At 36.5% G+C, this 22,337-nt stretch overlaps 1 protein-coding gene across 2 annotated transcripts in view; it reads left to right on the top strand.

The window, feature by feature from the left end:
* LOC127412846 (E3 ubiquitin-protein ligase NEURL1B-like) overlaps window positions 1–22,337 on the top strand; it is a 62,876-nt gene that overhangs the window by 17,978 nt on the left and 22,561 nt on the right. The window contains exon 1 of one of the 2 annotated variants that reach the window (XM_051649517.1): window positions 16,834–17,035. The exons of the other annotated variant lie outside the window; for it this stretch is intronic. Within the exon in view, the coding sequence (XP_051505477.1) occupies window positions 17,005–17,035 (31 nt within the window). The 5' untranslated portion in view covers window positions 16,834–17,004. Of the gene's footprint in view, window positions 1–16,833; window positions 17,036–22,337 lie in introns of those variants that run through there. 2 annotated transcript variants of the gene reach the window in all.

Genomic DNA, 22,337 nt, shown 5'->3' with positions numbered 1-22,337 from the left:
CTTAAAAAGTCTTAAAATGTCTTAAATTCAGTTTTACAAAATTTAAGGTCATAAAAAGTCTTAAATATCTTAAATGATACAATAAAAGTCTTTTTTTTTATATAAAGAGGTCTTAAATTTGGAAGAGGAAAGACAGGAATCATGATATGACCCAATGAGATTATCAGACTTCAAAAGAATACGATTTAATTAAATAAATGTATGCGCTGCGTCCTTCAGAGTGAAAACATGGCACTGTATTTTCTTCAAGCACATGGGGGCATGTGAGTGTTTCCAGCTGTTGCAGAACAGTTCGCAATCATTATGCCATATCAGAAAGTTATGACAAGCGATCACTAATGATCAAATGATGATGATGATATAGTGTTGATGAAATATGACAGTTTACTTTTAATTGTTTATATTGTAATATGTTGTAGATTATAGTAGGAGTGCACATTTTATTTCCCTTATCTGTTTGAATGAGCAGCTGGATGCAGTGCAAACATTTCAAAATAAGAGTCCCCGGTGTATTTCAAAGTTAAAGTGCCTTTAAAGTTAAAAGTTTAATATAGGCTACCGATTTAAAAAATAAATAAATAAATAAAAAAAACTGCTGGCAGATTAATTGGCTTTCTTTCAACACATTATTGATTCAGCACAATCCAATATCGGTCGACTTCTAATTTGTATCTATTTATGTAATGGCACGTATACCAATTTTAATGTGATATACTGTATATGTGGAAAACACATCTTGAGTATTTTAAACTTGCATATATCCTACCCTGTTTTACTGAAAAGCAATGTTAAGGCCATGTTGAATGTGTGTCCCTGCCTGTTTAAATAAGAGGCTGTGATACATGATTTATTTAGAGGTTATATTAGGTTTGTTTTGGTATGAGGATACTGTATTAATTTTATTTGTTCAGGTCTTGAAAAAGGTCTTAAAAAGTCTTACATTTGATTTTAAAAACTCTGCAGCAACTCTGCCTTATGAGAAATGTGCACGTTTTAAAAATGCCTAGGCATTTTGCCAATAAGCAGCACGTGGTATACTATTCTTTGTCATTAATATGTTATAGTACAAGACAAATACATTCTGTCAGAGTATAACGTTGAATAAACCCTGAAACAAGGGCATGCAGTGGACATTACAGTGATGTCACTAGTTATAGATTTATTTATCTCAGTAGCCCTAGATAACACAGCTGTTCTGTCCTCCTGTCTTTGAATGCTATTTTAAAACTCTTTAAAGCAACTCCAAACTGGCCTGTGGGGCCTCATGTCACCCCTCCTGCACAAGGTTAACAACACCCTGAGAGCTGTCACCAGAGCACAGGGGCCCTCAAGTATTTTTGGGCTAAATCACCCATGTGAACATTTTTTGTTGACCTTGAGTCTCAGACATGAGGGATGCATAACTGGTGGTCTTGTTCCAGGGCGTGTGAGGGATCACATTTGACTTATGGCTGACTCAGTTCATATAACAATCAGTGTGTGAGAACTGTGAGATACTGCATCAGAAACTACATTTAACATTACCTACCAAAATACCATATTCCTAAATAAGTAAATCTGAAACATGCAAGACTTTTTGATATGGATATGGGCATGAAGCATTTACATCTTTCCATTGATCATGGTATATATATTGGGGGGGTTGTACTTGCTTGTTTTGATAACACCCCCCCCCACCTCTCCCCTGGAATCTACGCCCTTGATTGTAGAGGCTTTTTGAAAATATACAAGTACTGTATCTCACGAGGTTGGTCTCTCAGTTTTTAGCCATACAGAAACCATGTTTGGAGTAAATAATAGTGTTTGCTATGGCATCTCTTTTACTATTACTTAACTTTGAAAATCTGAAATTGTGCTTCTTGTACTGGGGGGGGGGGAATTATTTGTTATTTTTGTGGATTTTTTTTCCCTTTTTCACCCAATTTGGAATGCCCATTTCCCAATGCACTTTTAAGTCCTCGTGGTCGCGTAGTGATTTGCCTCAATCCGGGTGCCGGAGGATGAATCCCAGTTGCCTCCACATCTGAGACCATCAACCCGCTCATCTTATCACGTGGCTTGTTGAGCGCATTGCCACGGAGACATAGCGCGTGTGGAGGCTTCACGCCACCCACTGCTCAACTCACCATGCGCCCCACCGAGAATGAACCACATTATAGCGACCACGAGGAGGTTACCCCATGTGACTCTACCCTCCCTAGCAACCAGGCCAATTTGGTTGCTTAGGGGACCTGGCTGGAGTCACTCAGCACACCCTGAGATTCGAACTAGCGAACTAGTGAACTCCAGGGGTGGCAGGACTTCTGGGAATGTTAAATACTTTGTCCTTTTCCAGAGACCATGATTAGTAAGCCACTGGCAGGTTAATTCCCTCGAAAAGTGTAAATAGCAACATGCTGTGAGTTTGTGGCGTGACATTGTGTTTGCAGTTTCTTTTTGTGGTGCTAGTGGCACAGAAATTACACACTTCACCTTTAAGGAGGGACCCGAGCCATTTACATAGATGAGAATATCATAGAGACTTGTGGGTGGACTTTTTTGACTTGGGCTTGTAAACAACCACCAAGCAACCATGCAGATGACCCTAGCAACTAGATAAAACAGCGCCATGGCAACCATTGTCACAGCAAGTTTTGTATTTGTAATCACCACTCCACTTTTCTTCTGAAAATCAAAAAATCTGGTTCATCTAGTTCATCTAGTTCATCTTTTTAAATAGCTTTAGGTCACATTTAACGTTGCAGACTGTAAAAAGGGTTCCCTTGAATCTCAGCAGAAACTGCAGTATTACCAAAAGATCAAATTCACCTCTCATTTATCTCAAATTCACATGGCTCCCATTAAATCTTACGATGTGTAAGCCCTATTTAGAACACATGTCTACATTCCACTGGTTTTCAAAAGTGGAATTTTCTGCAATAACAGCATTGTGCTGTATCAGTAGGAGAACTACTTTTTTCCTTTTTTTTTGTTTTTTTTTTTTGCTTGTATCCCTTTATATATTTGAAATGATATACACTGTTAAAAGTTGAAACCTGCTAAAATTAAAAACTTAAGTATTGTTGCTGCCTTCATTTTGAAGTAAATTCAATGTGGTAAAAACAAAGTTACAACTCGAGCTGGGCAATATAGCTAAAAAATTCTCAATATTTTTCAGCCTTTTGACAATTTTAAATATCCATCTTTATATCTAGGTATCAAGAAGGAACCATCATTTCGACCAAACAGCCATTGTTGCCAATTTCATTGCAGTTTTTCAAACCAGGGTTATTGTTGTTAACGAAAACGAAAACTAATAAAAATAAATTTTAGAATAAAATTATTTAATAAAAATAAATAAGATATGAATATTAGATTTGAAAAAACTAAAACTAAACAGAAAACCTTGCCTTGACAACTAAGTAAAATAAAATAAAAAAACACTTAAAAACTATATTCTTCTTTTTCGTTTCCAAAATTATGTGAACATCAAGGAGCAATATGAACTCATCTGCAATTCTGAACAATCAGATCTAGCACCACAACATTAGGTGGAGGTGTTCAGCACCGCACCTACTCTGTAACGGGGTATACTGTTGTGATGGCGGTTGGCAGAAAGCAAATGAGTTCTGTGTGGGGGTACGACACACGTTGTGTCACAATACTACCTGTAGCACCGAAATAAATAAAAAAATAATACAATCAATAAAAACAAACACATTCTGAAAAGTACAAATAGAGATTGAGTACCATTATTTGTCATTTTTGTTTTTCTCCCTGTTTGTTTTAAATTGACATGTTATTTAATGTTATTTTTGTTCCTTAGTTGGCAGTAATTGAAAATAAATGTATCTCAGTAGCGAAGTGAGCATGTTGCATTGCTTCTGTGTACAAAAAATAGTATTATGGTTAAATATGTATATTTGCATCTGTATATTTGCATAACTATTACACTATCTCTGTTAAAACAATTAACTATTTCGATAAGTATAACAGTAGCACCAGAACTTAAGTGTGCAATAAATTAAGTTTTATTCAATTTTCTCTCAGTCAGTTGACGTAGCCTAATTTATATATTTGTCAGTCCCTAAGACTAAAATGACTAAAACTGAAATAAAAATAAATAACTAAATAGAAATATTTTATTAAATAAAAACTGAAATTCAAATGAAAATTGAAAATAATATAAAAATAAAAACTAAATACTATAAAAACACTGTTTCAAACTCTTTGAATTTAATTACTGATAAAGAAAAATGTTGAAACTCTGACAACTCATTCAATTAGAAAATGACAGAAGTGATTGCATACTGATCACACTTTGAATTTGGCAGTCAGAGGTCGAAAGTTCTGATGTTTAAATTAATCTGTGCTTACCGAATTTATCAGACTTATCGAAACCACAGTGAGGTTGAGATGAGAAGTCCACAGGGTGGTGGCAAAAGTTGTATTTTTGGTTGTATATGACGTAATAAAGTCAACAGGGATGTTTGTTTTATTATTCATACCCCCTAGCCCAAACCCCAATCCTAAAGGCCCGGGTAACCTTAACTTTTACTGCGTTCCGGATCGTGCCCGGCTGACCGCGTTGTCTTTCAAAGTATACTTTTCTGACCGTGAACGAATACGAACACGTTCGACACATGCCCACTACAACTGCTTTTTGAAACTCTTTTATTACAGTCAATGACTGGCTCATGCGGCGACGATGCAAAAATCTGGCCTGTGCTGAAGACGAAATTTGAGTCATCCATACTGTGTGCGGAGCGATCAGCAATGCGGACAACCGAAGTATATTTAAACCTAAAATATGGCCTTAAACTAACCGTCAGTAGAAACAAAGATGTGTAAACAGTATGAAGTAATTCGCATTCTAAATCGTAAATCTTTTCGGTTGTTCAGAGGAATCAGAAATGGCAAGGATGTCATTCTATATTTACGCACGTTTCACCTTTGACCTCAAGATATCAAGTGCCATGGTTTGGGCTTGTTGTTATTGGTGTCCATGTCTCAGTGGAAAGGCAAGTTAAATTAAAACATCCAAGGTCATACACATGCTGTTTTACCACATTTAAACTCCACATCCACAATGTATCCAAAATTTTTTCTTTGTAGGAATTGGATCCACAGGGAGTTTTTACCAATTCTTGATAAAAAGTGACTGCATTGAAACTTTGTGTCTGGGATCCATATGTGCACACTAACTACCGCATGCTGATCCCTTGTGCTCACGACATTTTGAAGCCACTGACAGATCCCTCATGTAGCTGGTGTTCTCCTTTAAAGAAATAAACCATGAAAGGCTGGCTATAAGGCGTTATATTGATTTTACAGCGGGTAAAGTGTGCTCTCCCCATGAATGTGGGAAAATCGTTACATTTGCTAATAAAAATAATCTGAATAATTTTTTTTTTTTTTTTTTGGGGGGTCATTTATATACACCGATCAGCCACAACATTAAAACCACCTGCCTAATATTGTGTAGGTCCCCCTTGTGCCGCCAAACCAGCGCCAACCCGCATCTCAGAATAGCATTCTGAGATGATGATATTCTTCTCACTACAGTTGTACAGAGCGGTTATCTGAGTTAACGTAGACTTTGTCAGTTTGAACCATTCTGGCCATTCTTTGTTGACCTCTCTCATCAACAAGGCGTTTCCATCCACAGAACTGCCGCTCACTGGATGTTTTTTGTTTTTGGCACCATTCAGAGTAAATTCTAGAGACTGTTGTGTGTGAAAATCCCAGGAGATCAGCAGTTAAAGAAATAGTCAAACCAGCCCGTCTGGCACCAACAATCATGCCACGGTCCAGATCACTAAGATCACATTGTTTTCCCCATTCTGATGGTTGATGTGAACATTAACTGAAGCTCCTGACCCGTATCTGCATTATTTTCTGCACTGCACTGCTGCCACACGATTGGCTGATTAGATAATCACACGGATGATTGTTGGTGCCAGATGGGCTGGTCTGAGTTGAACTTGCATATGTAATAATATGAGCTGTCACTGTTTGAAATTTCAGATCAGCTACACATTTTAACACAAATTATAAAAAGTTGAAACCTAAAAATTAAGCAGAATTACACGAAGTATCATGAAAATATTCAGTGTGTCATAGCTGTCCGAATGTGATCTGCCAGGTCCAATTTACCTCCGTGTGGCGGAAATAAACAAACATTTACGGTGACAGAAAAACACCTCATGAGCATTTTCACATAATAAAGGGATGCTGTAGACTCACACCATCAACTCTTGGTGAAAAATTATTTCTGTGCTCCCACACGTAATCCATTTTGATCGACTCTTCTCAGTAGCTTCAATACAAACAGGAAGTTAGATGACAAAATTCGGAAGACTGGAGCACAGAAAAGGGGCGAGGCTGAATAAGGTGAATAGTGACTGCTAAAACTGCATAACTGACTTGTCCTGACCCTGGCAACCAATTTCCTATACACTAGTTTTTTGTTTCATGGCTCTCTTATCTCTATCCTGTTTAACCAATCTGAGTCTTTATTTTTTGAGAATGAGAAGCTGATTGTGCAATATCCCTTACTTTTTCTATATGTTGCTCAAAGTTGACAAGCAACATAGCAAATTATAGGCAAATTAATGTAGAATTCAATTGAAGGGCAGTCACAGGTGTATGTATATTGGCTTTTTTACAACGATGCCAAATGTGGCTCATCCAATCAGATTTCAGAGATGGACCTATCTGTTTTATAGTTGTCCTTTTGTTATTGTAGTAAGTTGTTTATGTAATACCTTCACCCTCCCCAGGTGGTCTGCTACACTAAGACTCAGGTTAGTTTTGTATTCCTCTACATGGATAAAGACCCCTCCTGGAAGAAAACCTACTTTAGGACAGTCGTTAACATTTTTCTTTGGTATTCTGCCCTTGTTGAACTCAGGGGTTTGTCAGGCAGGTTGACCTTTGTTGTCAAGGTTCAAACTATCTTGTGTCTGTTTGTGTGTTATGGCACTCTAAAGAACTTGACACTTAACAACCACCCATTGCTTGTCAAATCAATTCTCTGACACTCTAGACACACTTAACCTGACATTTAAGACCTGAAGACTGAATTTTGGGCATATTTGGATGTATACCAGTTTTTACTGGCCAGGATGTATGAGGCAGCCTACCAGCGGATGTCCATTGGTTGTACAAACCATCGCATCAATGTTTTCTGAGGTAAAATAGACAGTTCCTATCTTGTTCAATGTACTTATACTATCACCTTCCCATATTTAAATAGATCTTTGTAAAAATGTAATATGTGCAGTTACCTTATTTCTACTTGCCATAACCTGAATTACTTTAAAATAAATTACTTTTGTTGGTGTTACCTAAGGGAATCATATATAATCATATTTTTGTTATGAATAAAACCAGTTAATTCAGATGTTGCCATATTAAGCACATTTTCAAGTTCAAAACTGTTTTTTGCAATGATGATGCTTGGCTTAAATAATTTGAACTCTAAAACATTTATTTTCTTCCTAATCAAGGCATTGCAAATTAATTTTTTAAGCGTAAAGGCCACCGTATGCAACAGGCATCCAGTAGCTTCATTTGACCTTGATTGCCCAAGTACAAGAATGTTAACTTCAGTTGTTGGCAGGCTCATGTAACTCAATCTGTGTGATAGTTTAGAAATTATGCATTGATTACATTTTTGGGGAAAATAAGTGGAGATATGTTACAAGTAAACTATAAAGAGGAGAATAGAAATGACTGCATGGTTAACCACAAATCTGCCTCTCTTAACCACAAGCGAGACACAATTTGAGATTTTAATTCCACCAAATATCTTGTGAATCATTAAAAGTCATGTTTTAAAAGTTTTGGGCCTTGCCCGTGGTACTGTATTGCCCCAGAATCCTCAAGGGCTATTTCCCAACTTAGGCTGTAAATTTTAATGATGTGATATGGTAAAAATAAACCTTTTTATTCAAATAAATACCTTATTTGATGTTTACCACTAAACCAGGCCCACCACAACACTGAATTAATTATAGTTTAATGATGGTTTATCTGCACATCTTTACAAGCACTTTGGAGAGACTCAAAAAGTGTGTTATGTGTTTTGTATAGATATGGTTGAATATTCGGCTTATAGTTGCTGAAATGGCATATAGTTAGTCATATTGTGACCTTCTGTCTGGTTCTGTCTGCCCTCAAACCCATTTTGAGATACAGAGCTAGCAGACATTAATAGAACTTTTGACTTTTTACACTGTAAAATCGAATTAGTTGACCTTAGATTTTTTTTAAGGCAATCAGTAAACATACAGTACTTATTTGGCTCAAGTAAAGTGAACCTAATTATTTAAGTACAGTTTACTAGTGATTAAAGTATCATGTGTGATTAAAATGTTTTTAATTATTTAAACTGAGTTATAGTACGTCTTGAACATTATAAGGAAAATTATGACTGCACTTTAGGTTAATCATATGGCACACTGGATTCTCCTCAGTACTTCTTAGTGCACATAAATCTGCTCTTTTGTAAAGTACAATTGAGTCAAGAAGAATGGCTTAGATTGAACAGGCTCCAAGTGCACCAGAGGTAACACTAATCACCCTCATGGTGACTTCAGACAAATCACAACTATCAACCAGCTATGACAAAACAACAACAATAGTCAAAAGAATTAAAACTATATTAATTATATTAATCAAACATGCATAATTTATTATATCCCACACAGCTGCAATTTTGTACTTTAAGGAATATTAAGTTTAAAGAATGTATATATTTGAGTTATGATTCAAAATTTCAATTACTGTTTAATTAGGAACTCTTGATTGTTTTGATTAATGATAACTTAATGTCAATATTAATGGTAACAGGTTCATTAAAACTAGTAAGAATTGTAAAAAAAAAATAAAGCTTAAATTGAGTCAACTATTTTTTTGTTTTTGTTTAATTTGATATGCAAAATATTAGGCGCATCATTTTGAAAAATACAAAAATAACCACACAAGAACATGAAGTGTCCTTCACTAGCTTGGTTTATATGCTTATTTGACCAAAATCCAAGATAGAACCATATAATACTGAGTTTATGATATCATACCTTTAGGAAAATATCCAGTGGAAATTTTTGGATGTCATTTTGCACTTTGAGTCTTTCAAAATGACAAAGTATGCCAAAGCAACCAGCTCATTTAAGCATATGCAATTCTAGCCTGAGAGAATGTGTCCTTTGTGTGATTTCATGCAAAGAAGAGGAGAGATTGACATGAATCCACCCAGACAGCTGCGACAACCCCCAATAACAGGCTAAAACGAGTTATGGTGAATGACTGCAGTGCTCTGTAATACAGCAAACAGAAAACAGGAAAAAAGCATGTATTTGCTCCATAGGCTAAACATGAGAAAAATGGCGCCATCTGGTGGAAAATATTACACATTTAAATTTTGAAGCCAGGGCTTTAGTAGCACTGGGATCAAATATTGCATTGGACATTTTTGTCCTGAAGGTCCTGTGTGTAGCTATTTTTATTTTTTTTCCCTCCCCTTTTTCTCTCAATTTGGAATGCCCAATGTGGTTTTTTTTTTTTCACCTCAGTCCGGATGGTGGAGGACGAATCCCAGCTGACTCCGCGTCTGAGATCGTCAACCCGCGCATCTTATCACATGGCTTGGGGAGGTAGCCAGCGTCTTTTACCACTGAGCTACCCAACCCACACGTGTGTAACTATTTTGTGTACACAGTGTATTATAGATGTATTATAGGAGCTGAGGTTGAAATGCCAAAATTCCCCCAAAAATACACACCTCTGGCTAAATTTATGCCGTTGCCTTTAACACAGCAAAAATGATAGAAAAAACTAAAATGAAAAAGACAAAAATGTCCCTAAGGTCACACAAGGGTTAAGTATAATACTGTGGCACTTTCCAAATTGTTCTGTTTATCTGAGAGGCCCCAAATAGCAACATTGGCTATATTGAGGTTGAGTTTTGGGTGGGACTACCTGTTTGTCCAACCATGGCAGAAGGAGTGAGTGTTTGGGCAACCTATGTGGCAACAATTATTCTTTTTATAATTCCGTTTGGTGCCACTATTGCTTACATACTACAGCTCTAGTGAAACAGTAAAAATGTTTACATTTTCAAACCTTTCATAATAAAAATAATAAGTAATAAACAAAAATATATATATTTTTAAAAAAGTAAAAAATTAATAACCAAATAGTTTTTTGTGCGTCTGACAAATAACATTCGTAATGACGAAGCTTGCTAAAATATAAATGTTCATTCTATTTTAATACACTTTTGTTTAAATATAATAAAAAACAAAGAATTGATGCTAACAAAATTGCTACAGGAATATTCTTTATTGACAAACAATAGCACAGTCAATGTAAATGAGACCAATAGTATATATCTATATCCTATATATAAATATATAACAACATGCAAATAATAACCACATCTGTTCATTCCTCAGTGCACAGTTTCTGGACTTCACACTGACATCCTAACTACATATCTTTCCACAGAAAACAAAGACTGTATCAGAATGAAATCATATTGCAGAAATTATTTGTGTAATCTAATTTGGAATATAAATGGTGGTTTTATTATTTGCATGTGCATTGACAATGTTGCCTCCTCTCCGACTGTGGTTATGAGTCATTTTGTCATTAGATCTGTAAGTTTGGGGTTTGGACAAGATTCCCCTGCTGCTCAGACAACCACATGCAGTCCTCCCAGTTGGCCATCTGCTTAGCATTTCTTCGGTGTCTTTGAAACTTGACGGGAATTAGAAAAGTGCTAATGTAACACTTCGCAGTCCAAGGACTAGACACTTCACCGCATGGCAGTGATTTTGATATCATTGTCCAAGTCAAACCACACAGTGTGACAGCATCATCCCTCAAAAGAACATAATGCTTTTCGACTCTCAGAAACGTTCTGTTCTTTGGGTAGCTTTGGTATAAATGCCATTCTCCTGCACATTTTGGGCGCTTTCACATTAGTGTTCGGTTTAGAGTTGGGTTTGTTTTGTTGGTGTGAAAGCGATTTTCTGAAATTTTCTGCACATTAGCGAACTGCATCCGAGTCCACTTGAAAAGGTGGTTTGGCGTACTGTTCATGTGGACTTCAGTATGTTTGTATCGAGCAATCAAACCAGCCTGAATCTTATGCCTACTGCTGCCACAAATTTAGTCTCCTGCCAAACAATGCTGTCTACATGTCCACCCATTCCTGTTTGGTCTCATAGAGATGTTATTTCATGCATTTCCTTTTTGTCGAGTCACATTGTCCTGATTGTCATCCGTGACCATGCCAATGGCTGCTAGACATTCATGAAATCAGACTGACAGATTTGTGTTAGTTGTTCCCAGAGGAGAGAGGACACGGACAAAAATGTTCAGAAAAAGGTTTTTTAGATTGAGGAGCCGTCCAGACTGATGTGGTCACATTGGGCATAAAATCTTGTTCAGGAAATGTAGAAATAAATGCTGTGGGATTTTTTTTTTCTTTGCATGCTAACTTGTGTAGTATAATTAATAACAAATTAAGTCATGAACTTGCTTGAGGGTGAATCTCACGAAACCTGTCAAGAACATATCCTGGTCATATTTCACCCCAAAATCAAAAGAAAAGTTAATTATATTTTGCTTAAATAAGATTGTCTTTTACTTTGTGATGTTAATTTCATGACTTTTAAGCACAGTCTTCACCAATCCTCATAGGATAATGTGAAAAATACATCTCATTATTATTATTATTATTACTGTAATGCAAAAAAAACAAAAAAAACAAAAAACACATTGTGGTTGTACTGCTTTTAATACTGATGTGAATACAATTTTTTTGTATTACACCATTTTTTACTGTAATACTTCAAATAAAGTACTTAGAATATTCTGGGTTCAATACAAGTTAAGCTCAATCGACAGCATTTGTGGCATAATATTGATTACCAAAGAAAAATTTACTTGCGCCTCCTTTTCTTTAAAAAAGCAAAAATCTGTGTTACAGTGAGGCACTTACAATGGATGTGAATGGGGCCAATTGGTAATCATTCAAATACTCACTGTTTCAAATGTATAGCCACAGTACATAAACAATATGTGTGTTAATATGATTTTAGTGTGATAAAATCACTTACTAACCATTTCTGTGTAAAGTTATAGACAATTTGACAACTTCGTTGCCATGACGATGTAATGTCATCAAACCCTAAAACCCTAAAATGATTGTAAATATGATCATTTAAACAACTTTACAGCTCAAATAATAAAAAAGTTTTAGCAGAAGAATTAATGTAAGTGCTTTTAAAAATTATAAACTTCATATTTGTGCCTTTTAAACCCTTCAAAAATTGGCCCCATTCACTTCCATTGTAAGTAACTCACTGTAACCTCGATTTTTGCTTTTTTATTGAAAAGGATGTACGGGTTGAAATTATTTTTTGTGGTAATCAATATTATGCAACAAATGCTGTCGATTGAGCTTAACTTTTATTGAACCCGGAATATTCCTTTAATTATAGTAATTAGAATCACCTAGGAAATAAATAAATAAATAAAATAAAATGTAAATGGTACGGATGCTTTAAAGTAATGAGAATTTGGGGAGAAAATGTGCCTTATTGTCATGAAAATAATGTCACAATACAAATGAGGGTGCTAAAAAAAGGCCTTTTTTCCCCTTTATGCTAAATATTTTTATTTTGAGTGAAATGTGACCAGAACATGACATTCATGTTTCACCCCAAACAACATTTTATTGCATATTTGCAACATTAGCTAATGGAATTCATCCTATGACAATTCTAGAAGATATCATTCTATCCCAAACAAAGAGCTTTTATTCGTGTGATATTGTGTTTACAGTGCAAATATCCCCGCCTTAAACATTCCTCTTTTGCAAACCACAGTTGTGGCCGCCTTTCCTTTTAGAGTCATAATAAACGCGTCAAAGAATTTCATTGTGCATTGGCCCTGCCTTTACATAGTACACTGAGCATTGCAGGAGGGTCACTATTTCTTCTTGGTACATATGAATATATTATAAAATATATTAAACAGCACTTCATCCAAAAACTTATCTGGTTTATTGGGGTACAACTTGTTTTATAATGCAGTAGCTTTAATGTTAGAATAAATTGCAAGGTAGATTCCTGTTATATGGATAACTTCCACAACCAAGATTTTTCCAAGAATTAACTTGCATTCCAAAACAAGACGTGCATTAGTAATCCGACCGAATTTCTTTTGCGCCCACAATTGTACTTATTGTCATACTTTGCCACATAAACCAAAACTAAAACCCCATCCTTAGTAGTCTGAGATTAGTTCACATGCATGGGCATGGAATGAACATGGCCCTTGTAACTGTCTGAACTGTCACACTAGACATGCTGTGCATAATGTGAGGATTTGGGGCAGATTAAATAGATGTTGGCCTGTGGCCGGCAGTCATGGGCTAGGTCTGTTTGGACAGGGCTCCTCAGAGACAGCTACAGTTCACAAGACAGGAAGCAGCTTGTAAGGATCCCAGCGGTCAAGGTCATGAGGAGAGAGGATGGGGGCGGGACTGGTGTAGGGGATTTCCTCATAAGGGCTTGTGTCATTTTAAAAAATACCCAGTTTTCTGTTGGCATAAAAAAGTTAAGAAAGTATACAAGTAAATTTAGTTGACATAACTACAAATCTGACTAACAAAAAAGTAGGTCAACCACAAGGTACTATGTTTTTTTTTTTTTTTTTTTTTTGGGCATTTACCATGGCAATACCATAATTTTTAAGCATGTACCATGGCATTCTCCAAATTAGATCATGTAAGTACCTTGAAATATAGGCTAAAATATGGTAATCGTTCACCATATACCATTGTGCATTAACAATACTTTTTGAAAGAGCTATAGAGAAATAAACAACAGCCGGAGTGGTTTGTTTAGGTGCCATTTAATAGAGTTTGTGCTGTGCGTTTCCTCTAACACCCCACGTGCACTGCAAGCGCGCGACGCGTCAAAACACGCTCCCATTATAATTAACGGTGTCTTTGCTGCAAATTCTAGTTTGTCGCGTGACTTGCGTCGCGTCTATCACAATCCAGAACTCCTTGATTACAACATTCAAATATTTAGAAAAAATATCAGGGGGCGTTCACAAACGACACGTCTCTGGCGTTCCATTTTTAAGACGCCGTGTCAAGTTAAAATAGTTCAACGTTAAAAACGCGTCTCGAGATCTTGTGTTCACTTCCGTATCGTTGCGAGTCATAGGGGCCGTTCACACTGAAAGTGTAATTGCGCTAAAAAAAAATAAAATAAGAATAATAATAATAAAAAGTTAAACGCAACTCCACACAATGGAACAGAACGCAGGTGCCTCGAGATGCGTTTTTATAAATTGAAGTTCTTTTAAGGTCTACCTCAGGTCTTTAGTGACTCAGGACAACATTCCACCCCTGTACCTCATCCATTCTTTGGAGTTGTGCCCACACCTCTTTAGTATTCCTCAATCTGTCTTTTTTAAATAGTGTAACAAACACACACACACACACACACACACACACACACACACACACACACACATACACACACACATACACACACACACACAGGGTCATTAGAAATCCTTGGGATGTAAGAGTGTCTGTTTTTTCCCCCACACTAACATATATTATTTTTATGATTATTTCATTTCTATGTATTTGACTATCACATGGTATCTATTTCTTTGTTTATTACAAGAGGAATGAGTTCTAAATTCATTCAAATAAATACCATATCATGTTGATTTTTTGCGCAACATAAGCGTATATACATACTGTAGGGGAGAGCGGGGCACAAACTAACACTTTTTGGTTTTCTTAAGTTTGTGTAAATGTACTTGGGGTTCGATGTATTTTACTTTTTCACATTAATTTCATGTGTCTATTACACATACAATGTATACGTTTTTCGCCATCTACCTCGCAAAAAGAAAGGCGGGGCACATTGTAACAGGTGAAGGGCACATTGTAACAAGACCATATAACAGCTTAAAATCCCCCTCTAACAACTGTATCTGATCTAATTAAAAAGCCTAGAAGATAAACTATATTTTCATGTCAATAAATGTAATTTATTAACTTTGTCATATATAATATAGCAATAATTTTGACACTTGACAATAAATACACAACAAAGCCACAGCATTGACCAAAATAATGCATGGATTGATGACAAAACACACACACACACACACACTCCCACACACACACACACACACACACACACACACACACACACATGTTGGTGCAGCTATCATTATGAGGACTCTCCATAGACATAATGATTTTTATACTGTACAAACTATAGATTATATCCCCTAACCCTACCCCTACCCCTAAACCTAACCCTCAGAAAACACTTTCTGCATTTTTACATTTTCAATAAAACATAATTTAGTATGTTTTTTTAAGTGATTTGAATTATGAGGACACTAGAAATGTCCTCATAAACCACATTTATAGCATAATACCCTTGCAATTACCAGTTTGTAACCTAAAAAAAAGTCCTCGTAAACCACTTAAACCTGCACACACACACACACACACACACAGTCCCGCACACACACACACACACACACACACATTAAGGGGAATTATGTAAATTACATGTCTGACTGCATGGAATTGCATATAGTTTTTTGTAATTGGGGCACATTGTAACACAGTGTTACAACGTGCCCCATCGGCACAACTGGGATTTAAACCTGGCTGATCACATGTAAGATGCTAGCTAAAAGATTGGAGATTAAAATGATCTCAAGTTTGCCTAATTTTAAATAAACAGTAAAAACAGAGATGAAAATATACTTTCATGTAAATGTTTACTTTTGCTACTTTAAAATGAACTTTTGGTGATATCTTCCAATGTTTTTTTAATTTTTCCAAAAAAATGTTATCTACACAGTTGAAATGGCAACAAGTAAACAAATGAAGTTTCATCTTATCAGCGTGTGTGGAAACGTTTAAACCACGTGTTACAACTAGCCCCACGTTAGTTTGTGCCCCGCTCTCCCTTAGCCTACATATTATACATGTTATTTATTACTGAAGGTGGCGCTGTTGTTTCAGTGATTGACTTGATTTGCATTTGATATTGCTATTTGATGAAGAAACAACATGGAAGTAAACTATAGCAAGTTTAACACATGCACAGTATGATATGACTGTTGTCATTGGGTGTACTACTAAAATTATATAAGTTGTGCATCTATTAAGACTCAATAAATGCCTGAGAAAATACTTATGTGTAGCTCAATATGTGTTTGACAGCCAGTTGCAAATTTCAGTGTTAAAGTAATGAATCCTGTTCTAGATTTGTCCTAATTTGTTGCATTTTCTCTTTGATATATGACAAATAAAACATCAAAATATATAAATGCATATTTTATTCTATTCTTTTCTAATTGTCTTGAAAATATTTGGAAAATGTGACACTCTCTGTGCATTTTGTAGATCCTTATGTAATAGATGTAAGTGCCGTGTCTCTAAAGACCCAAATATGTAAGAGTGTTTGGTAATATTTCCATGCATTTAAGGGTTAATGACGCTGAAAAAACAGCGAGACGCTTCGCAACGGTCAAAGACGTCCGTCTAGCGCATGTTTACGTTGCAAAACGATATATGCGTCCTCTGTGAACGGAACACTACAGCAAGAACGTACCTTGTGTGAACGCCCCCCTCAAGCTGAACGAATCGACGTCGCGCGCTTGCCGTGTCCACAGCTGCGTTGGCGGGAGCGTTCTAGTTTCGCGTCGCGTCCGGTGTTGATGGGTTGTGCGTTGGGAAGTCGTGGGGAGGGTTTGACTGGTCAGTGCGCCAATGGCTTCAAGTGTGCATGATAGGATGTAGACGCAACGACTCTCAGTCCTTTACCAACGCCTAGAGATTTCACACTGCTGTGATTGAGAGAATATTCCTTATATTTGATAATAAATGGACGGACCAGGAGCTGCAGCATTAACGATCCACTTGTCACCAAGGGAGAGGAATTATTGGAAGTAATGGGGAATACAACACCAAAACCACTAATAGGTAGGAGATAGCATGGTTGTGCATCGGTTGATTTGTCTTATAAATGCAATAGATGCATTTTTATTTGATTTAATATGGATAAAGATGGTTTAATGTCTTGATATATTGTGCAAATACTGTATCATGTATTATTATGCGGTATTGAACTATATTGGTCTGACAGTGTGTGCTGCGTGGGAGGGTGAATTTGACAGGTGATGTTCAAGTTATTCTGAGATCCGGAAAATGTGTCATTGGTAAAAGCAATTAAGTGCATGCTTAATAACTTGGCCCTTCATTTTGGGTTTTAAGCTAATATTCACTAAAATAAGTTGTTGGTTTTCAAAGCAAATAGAATTGGTGAATATTTGGAGAGGTGGGCTCCTTGTTTCTCCAAGTGCATGTTGATGAATGTTCAGCTTCATTGGGGTTATGGCCAGTAGTGTTTGTATATTCCATATTTGGCTGTATTTACGCTTTAGATCAACCAAACAGATGATTATATTCTCTAATAATAGATGGCTGATTTATTAGCACTGATTAAAAAGACCACAAGAGTTGATGCCGTTGTTTAATTATGGGTACAGTTTCCATAGGAAAAGTCATTGCTCTTTCTTTCTGATAATTTCTACATTTGTTCTATACGCTCGTCTATACGTTAATCGCATACTAAATTTTGAAATAATTCATTTTAGGGAGGTCTAGGGCCCTAAAAGTAAACTTAATTTTTCAATGAAATGTTTCACTGAAATTTTTATGCTGATAATGTATTTGAGTTTTTTTTAAATTTTAAAATAATTTTAAATTTTAATCAAATTAAGTTTGAAAAGCATTTAAAATAGCAGAAATTGGACCCTGCTGTAGGTCTAGAAGACCTTTAAAGAGAAACTAAGTCACATTGATAATAAAAACTAGGTTTATTGAGATGTTTAATTTGTAGATGCTTCATTAGCAGGACAATCTAGACATTTGGTCATGTCTACAAGAAAATCCACATGGTCAGCACATGTCAAACTCGAAAGTGTGCATGCATTATGAGTTTATGAGTCATGAGTTTCAGTGGCAGTACTGGAGCTAATTGACCACTACAAAATATTCTTTGTTTTGATATTTACAAATAAAGCTCTATCTGGTACCCTTTTTTTTCTCATTGTGTGCTCAGTTCCCACTGTCTCACAAAAGTATTGTATAGGTGATTTTATATGTTCACAACTTGACTGCATTTAAAAGGATAAACCAGATAAGTATTGCAGCGTGCAATGAGGTTGTTTAATGCAATCTAAATCAGGTTATATAAGGCCACTGAAAAGTTAAAACCTTGATTTATTGCTTGACATTTTTTCATTTTCAAACATTTTGTTTTATGTTTTATTATAAATACGCTTGAAATCTATGGGTCTTCAGAAACCCTCCTTGATTGGGTGTGTCATTTAATGGACACATTGCTGGAACAGGTTGCAGGACATTTTTCAAACGGTCTGGAAAACAAAACACATGAGTGTATTCATCTTATTGTTTTCCTCTATTCTTGTTGGCAATTTATTATGCACTTTTTCCCAACTGGTTGCATCACATGTGTGTTGGTACACATCTTAGACAGAGCTAAAACACCCAAAAAACAGCCAAACCAGCCCTATAAGCCTAAACTGGTTAGCTGGTCTCCCAACCTTTTCAGGTTGGTCTTTTGACTGGTTTTAGAGGGCTTTTGTGTACTTTTCATCCAGCCAGGCTGGGGCATCATCATAAACCAGCTAAGACCAGCAAACCAGCTTAGGCTGGTTTAACCCTTGAATGCAGTTCCATGTCAATTTGACCCATTTAAACTAGGGTTGCACCAATATGAATATATTTGACCGATACCGATTAAAAACAAACAAACCTGTAGGTCGAAACCGATACCAATTTTTTGCCACTTACCTTACTTTGTCATCAAATTTTACTTTTGGAATAATGCTTTAAAAATGTACAAAGGAGTACAAAAGCTTTTTTACTGTTCTAACAATAAATAATTTCCATTGAACATGGACTGAATTTGTTGAACACATGACAGTCAAAAATTTTAAGAGAGCCACAATGAAAGATAAATATACAATAAGATACAAAAAATAATTAAATGTGATAAAATGAAGATTGATTTGGAAAAAAAAACATATTTTGTACTTCTTAAACATTTTTGCACTTATCTGTTTGGCAGTTTAATACAAAAGAACATTAGAAATTCATACTATGCAAGGGCGTAGAATTGGCTTGATTATTGGGGGGCTTGATTATTGGGGGCTTACCTCCCCCCCATCCCTCCTGGAAACTACACTTCTTATACTATGCATATGTTGGGCAATTCCACTGAAATGTCAACCACATCATGAAATAATAAGAAGTCTTAACCAAAGAGTCGAAGACTTTTCAAAGAGTTTTTACAACGTGTGTTAATGATTAATTATAAATAAACCATTGGTTTTTCATATCAGCGTTTTCATGCCTATTGGCTAGGTGCACAAGATGGTGCTCACTGAAACTGAGTGAGGTCACACGGGAGCCACGTTTACATGCAACCAAATAATCTGTTTAGAATCCGACTGATAGCTCAATCAGTCAGAAAGCTTTCATGTAAACACAAAAATGATCCGACTGAGCTGGATCTGAATGAAATTTCAATCCGATTGAAGGGGGTGGTGCAGACCTAAAATAATTAGTTTAAATGAAAAATATTAGCCATGTAAACATTTGAATCCGACTACTTTCTCAACCGTATTCTAAAATACGTTGCGCTCATGCGCAGAGATGTGGTGCGTAGGTATATTTAGCCTATACATTACACTAATTTATACAAAGCAATGATAAAACACATTATTAAGGGTATGTGGGCTCTCACTGAATATTCTGCAGGGCACATATGTTCTTTCATGACATCACATAAAGCAAAAAATAACATTGTGTCATTTTAAATAGGGACTTTATGCACCAGGTGCGGTTACGGCGTTCTGTATTCCATTGCGTGTATGCACTTCATTCACTTCCTGAAGTCGAAACCATAATTTCTAAAGCATTTTTTCTTTGCCATAGTGACCAGGGGCGTAGATTCCGGGGGGGTGGGGGTAGGTAACCCCCCCCAGTAATAGAAACAAGCAAGTACAACCCCTCCAATATTTATACCATGATCAATGGAAACATGTAAATTCTTCACACTGTAACCCCCCCCCAATGTTCAAGCCAAATCTACGCCCTTAATAGTGACAGCGATCATACCTGACGGATTAGGAAAGTAAATGTTAGAATATGTTTTACAAGAGATGAGCAAATTGAGCACAGTAAATATCCTAAACACCCTCCTCAAAACTTATGTTAAATTGCACACGGTTGTAGGCTTTGAATAAAAAAACTCAAAAATATCGATAGCCTATTAATAATAATATCTAGGTTTTAGACGCAGGCTATTTATATCGTACAAGAGTAAAACTCTTCTTCTGACAGTTAACACTGCAAGCATCCTTTCTCTTGCTGTTTTAAATAGCCTTCCTTTTTTTCTTGAATGATTAAATGCTCCGTTCCGCCGTCATTATTGCTTAGTGATTTTTGTGTAGCGTTCCATCCGCAGCTGTTGCTTAAAGTCCCTATTATTTTGTTTCCATTCCACATCTGTAAACTCCTTTAAGGACAATTCTCACCCACCTGTCTTTACTTTGTACTCGCATCCAGAGATGCCTGCGGTTAGATTGGAGGAGGAATGTGCATGAGGCAAATACATGGTGAAGTCAGAAAGGTTATTAGACGCTGCTTCTAATTCTTCGTTTGCCAATGTAGAGTGAGTAACATAAGAAGAAAGCTTTTCTGGCATCTTTCTTTAGATATCTCAACAAAGCAAAAATGGCAGTTAGGGTTTTTGGTGCCATTCTCACTTTCTCAGCCTTTCTCCGCTTCTTCAGAATGCAACGACTGATACTCTTCGCATGCGCAGAAGTTTGGTTCAGAATACATGTAATGCACATGTAAACGAATATTTGTATTGATTGCAAGGTTTAGGAGACATATAAACATTACATTCAGAATCTGCAATCGGATTGAATTTATTTGGATTGATGAAAATTAGTGCATGTAAACATGTGAAAACCCGCCAGTGATCGCGGTGTAAGCACGGGGCTTTGTTGTTGCTTTGAGAAGAGACTTCCAAAGGAGACTTGTTAAAGACTTGGTTGAGACCAGCTTGAGTGTGTTTACAAATAAAGAAAGATAGGAGAGTGGTTTATCATCAACAGGAGATTACATCCTCCATACAGTGTTGTGTGTCTCAACCATCAGTGAGGAGCTGAGCAACGGTATGAAGTAAATAGTATTAAAATTGTGGGTAACACTACCACCCCTGGAGTTCGCTAGTTCAAATCCCAGGGCATGCTGAGTGACTCCAGCCAGGTCTCCTAAGCAACCAAATTGGCCCGGTTGCTAGGGAGGGTAGAGTCACATAGGGCAACTTCCTCGTGGTCACCATAACGTGGTTCGTTCTCGGTGGGGCGCGTGGTGAGTTGAGCGTGGTTGCCGCAGTGGATGGCGTGAAGTCTCCACACGCGCTATGTCTCCGTGGCAACGTGCTCAACAAGCCACATGATAAGATGCGTGGGTTGACGGTCTCAGACGCGGAGGCAACTGAGATTCATCCTCCGCCACCCAGACTGAGGTGAATTACTACACGACCACGAGGACTTAAAAGCGCGTTGGGAATTGGGCATTCCAAATTGGGAGAAAAAGGGGAGAAAAAAAATAAAAGAATAATAATAATTTTGGGTAACACTTTACAGTAAGGTTCTATATGTCAACATGCAGTAGCTAACAACTAACAATACTTTTACAGCATGCATTAATCTTGATTAATGTTAATTTCTATCTATACATTAACATGAGGTAATATATTATGAACAGTAATTAACAAAGAATAATAGTATATTTAAATGAAACATTAACCCCGATTAATGCTGTAAAAAGGTTTTCATTGTTTGTTCATTATACCAAATGCATTCACCTTGGTTTATTAATTGAACCTTATTGTAAAGTGTTACCAAAAAGTGACTAAAGTTGCATTTGTATAATCAGAAGTAAGACGTTAACAGAAACATGGTTGTTGTCATGCAGAACATGGTTGTTGTGTTATGCATTTGACTGGCTTGCATTGAGAGCTGTTCCTGAATGTTTCGCGTACAGTATGTGTGTCAAAGTCTTTCTAGCAAGTCAGTCCACTGTCGGCCATCTTTGGTATGCTCTTGGGAAGCTATTTCCAGTCATACCAGTGCAGCTTCTATCTACTTAAATGGGGAAATACCAAAATATCAAAAAC

Source organism: Myxocyprinus asiaticus, chromosome 22, assembly GCF_019703515.2.
Source record: "Myxocyprinus asiaticus isolate MX2 ecotype Aquarium Trade chromosome 22, UBuf_Myxa_2, whole genome shotgun sequence".
NCBI lineage: Eukaryota > Metazoa > Chordata > Actinopteri > Cypriniformes > Catostomidae > Myxocyprinus > Myxocyprinus asiaticus.
The sequence above is the reverse complement of the archived record's forward strand: the minus strand, read 5'-3'. Positions and strand labels throughout refer to the sequence as shown.